At 37.3% G+C, this 2,805-nt stretch overlaps 1 protein-coding gene across 1 annotated transcript; it reads left to right on the top strand.

The window, feature by feature from the left end:
- The first annotated feature begins 314 nt into the window (after nt 1-314).
- LOC116136136 (uncharacterized mitochondrial protein AtMg00810-like) lies at nt 315-1,129 on the top strand. The gene is made up of 2 exons (XM_031421840.1): nt 315-388; nt 475-1,129. Exons 1-2 carry the CDS (start codon nt 315-317, stop codon nt 1,127-1,129), a joined length of 729 nt encoding a protein of 242 aa, XP_031277700.1.
- The last annotated feature ends 1,676 nt before the right edge of the window (nt 1,130-2,805 follow it).

Raw genomic sequence — 2,805 nt, 5'->3', positions numbered from 1 at the left:
GCACCTGGGAATTGGTAGATAGACCAGCAACTAGGAGGGTAATCCAAATCAAATGGATTTACAAAAGGAAACTAAAACCTGATGGATTAGTGTATAAACATAAAGCAAGGTTGGTTGTCAAGGGATTTGCTTAAAAATTTGGAGTAGACTTCTCATATACATTTGCACCCGTGGCTAGGCATGACACAATTAAGCTTCTCCTTGCCTTGGCAGCCCAATTTGGGTGGAGAATTTATCAACTAGATGTCAAGTCAGCCTTCCTAAATGGTTGGCTTAATGAGAAAATTTATGTAGAGCAACTGGAGGGATACGAAATGGAAGGGCAGGAGAACAAATTCTGTTTGCTGAGGAAAGCTCTATATGGCCTAAAACAGGCCCCTAGAGCTTGGTATAGTAGGATCAATGATCATTTGGTTAGCTTGGGATATGTAAGGAGTCTAAATGAGCATACACTATATGTCTATATGTGAGAAGGCTGGAAGGGGAATTCACTAAAGTGTCATTATATGTTGATGATTTACTCATCATGGGAAGCAGCTCAATTCAATTAGAGAAGTTTAAGATGGCCATGCACAATGAATTTGAAATGACTGATCTTGGGGAAATGTCTTATTTTCTTGGAATGGAGATCCACCAAAGTCAGCATGGGATATTTGTTAGTCAAAAGAAATTTGCCAATGAAATCCTACATAAATTTGATATGGACAGGTGCAAACCAGTGGACACTCTTCTGGTTGCAAATTTGAAGCTGAGCAAAGATGATGGGGCTGTGAAAATTGATGAAAAAATGTATAGAAGTCTGATTGGGTGCCTACTGTATTTGACTGCCACCAGACCAGACTTAATGTTGGCAACAAGTATTCTTTCTAGATTCATGAGCAGTCCGAGTGAAATCCATCTCAAGGCAACCAAGAGGGTGTTGAGGTATATTAAGGGAAGTGTTGAGCTTGGTGTATGGTTTAAGAAGACTAAAAATCTGCCGCTTATTGGGTACTCTGACAGTGATCGGGTTAGATGCATTAATGACATGAGAAGTACTTCAGGCTATGTTTTCTTCTTGAATTCAGGAGCTATATGTTGGCTTTCCAAAAAGCAAGATACCATTTCTGAGTCCATAGTAGAAGCATAATACATTTCTGCTGCTGCTACTGTAAACTAGGCTATATGGCTTAGGAAAATTCTGCTGGATTTGAAGCAAACTTAGAAGAAACCAACTATAATTCTCTATGACAACTAGTCGGCTATTGCAATGGCAAAGAATCCCATCTCACACGGCAGAACCAAACATATCAAGATCAAGTTCCGTTTTATGAGAGAGGCAAAGAGTAATGGAGAAGTGAAATTGATTTACTGCAGGGGTGAAGAACAGATAGCTGATGTCATGACCAAGGCTTTGTCTGAAGCCAAGTTTGAGAACCTAAGACTCCCACTTGGTGTTCCAACAAGATTATCAAGGAGGAATGATGAAGATGGTGATAACCTGCTGGAAATGAAACATTATTCAACTGAGGTTTCAAATTATGTTTTGGTGCCAAGTGTTCTATTTTGGTTAGGATGCAGTAGTTGATGCAGCAGATTTTTGGCACAGTGGAGTGACATTTGTTTGACATGTTTAGTTGAGATTAAGACATGTTTTGGTGTATGTTTTATTCAAATTTAAATGAAATATATTAATCCACTGCAGTAGTTTGTTTTAGGTAAGAACAGTGGACAATTTTTGTATAAATGTATCCCATGTTCAATGAATGAAGTTAAGCATATATTTTTCAGTTTCAGCCGTCCCTATCCATTGCAAAACTCTCTCTCTTTACACTCTCCAGTTAACAATCTGAACCAACAGAAACACATATTGAGTCAGTTGGTTCACTACATGTTACACATCATATGAGATTGGATGAAGTCCTCAAGGTTCCACAGTTTCAAGTTAATTTATTACCAATTAGTAAACTATCACAAGCATTAAAGTGTACGATAACATTCTTTTTTTATTTTTATGTTGTGTAGGATGTTGCTATGAGAAAGACGATTGGCCTGGGCAAGTAACATTATGGCTTTCACTATCTAGCACAAGACCAAAATCCAAAGTTGGCTTACACCATCCACAAACATTCCAATTTTTAGCACCAGCATCGCTGGCATCCATCATGTGGTCCTCTTCAAGTTCTTTCCAAGACAAATCCTGCAATTTATTTTGATTCCAAGCATGTTTGTGAAATTTCTCCTTTAGCCAAACAAACTAGTCTACCTTTTTCATCTAGTTTAATTTCTTCTCAATTAAGTACCTTTTGATTTGATACATTTTGACATTTGGACCACGTCAAATAAATTCTCATTTTGGGGCTCATTATTTTTTTTACAATTGTTGATGATTTTACTCGATATACTTGGACACATCTCAAGAGTTTTAAATCTGAAGCACAAGGAATATTGCAATCGTTTATTTCTTGGGTGGAAACACAATTTGATTGTCATATTAAAACACTTCGATCCAACAATGGTGGTGAATTTGAATCCATGAAGCATTACTTAGGTACTAAGGGAATTAATTTTCATCATTCATGTACTTCAACTTCCCAACAAAACGGGGTAGTTGAGAGGAAATATCGTCATCTTTTAAATGTGGGAAGGGCTTTTCATTTTCAAGCAAACTTGCCATTGAAATTTTGGGGGGAAAGTATTCAAACGACTTGCTATTTAATCAATTGTTTACCTACGTCTCTTCTTTCTCATTAATCACCATACCAACTTCTCCACAACAAGCAACCCATATAAAACCATCTCTAAACCTTTGGGTGTCTTTGCTAT

This window comes from Pistacia vera, unplaced genomic scaffold (genome assembly GCF_008641045.1).
Source record: "Pistacia vera cultivar Batoury unplaced genomic scaffold, PisVer_v2 Contig31, whole genome shotgun sequence".
NCBI classification, from domain to species: domain Eukaryota; kingdom Viridiplantae; phylum Streptophyta; class Magnoliopsida; order Sapindales; family Anacardiaceae; genus Pistacia; species Pistacia vera.
The sequence above is the reverse complement of the archived record's forward strand: the minus strand, read 5'-3'. Positions and strand labels throughout refer to the sequence as shown.

What these genes read in the sequence shown, in the direction of transcription:
- LOC116136136 (XM_031421840.1), top strand. Translation starts at nt 315, where the DNA reads ATGGAAGGGCAGGAGAACAAATTCTGTTTGCTGAGGAAAGCTCTATAT. An exon ending in AAACAGGCCCCTAGAGCTTG is followed by an intron (nt 389 to 474) that starts GTATAGTAGGAT and finishes ATATGTGAGAAG; the next exon opens with GCTGGAAGGGGAATTCACTA.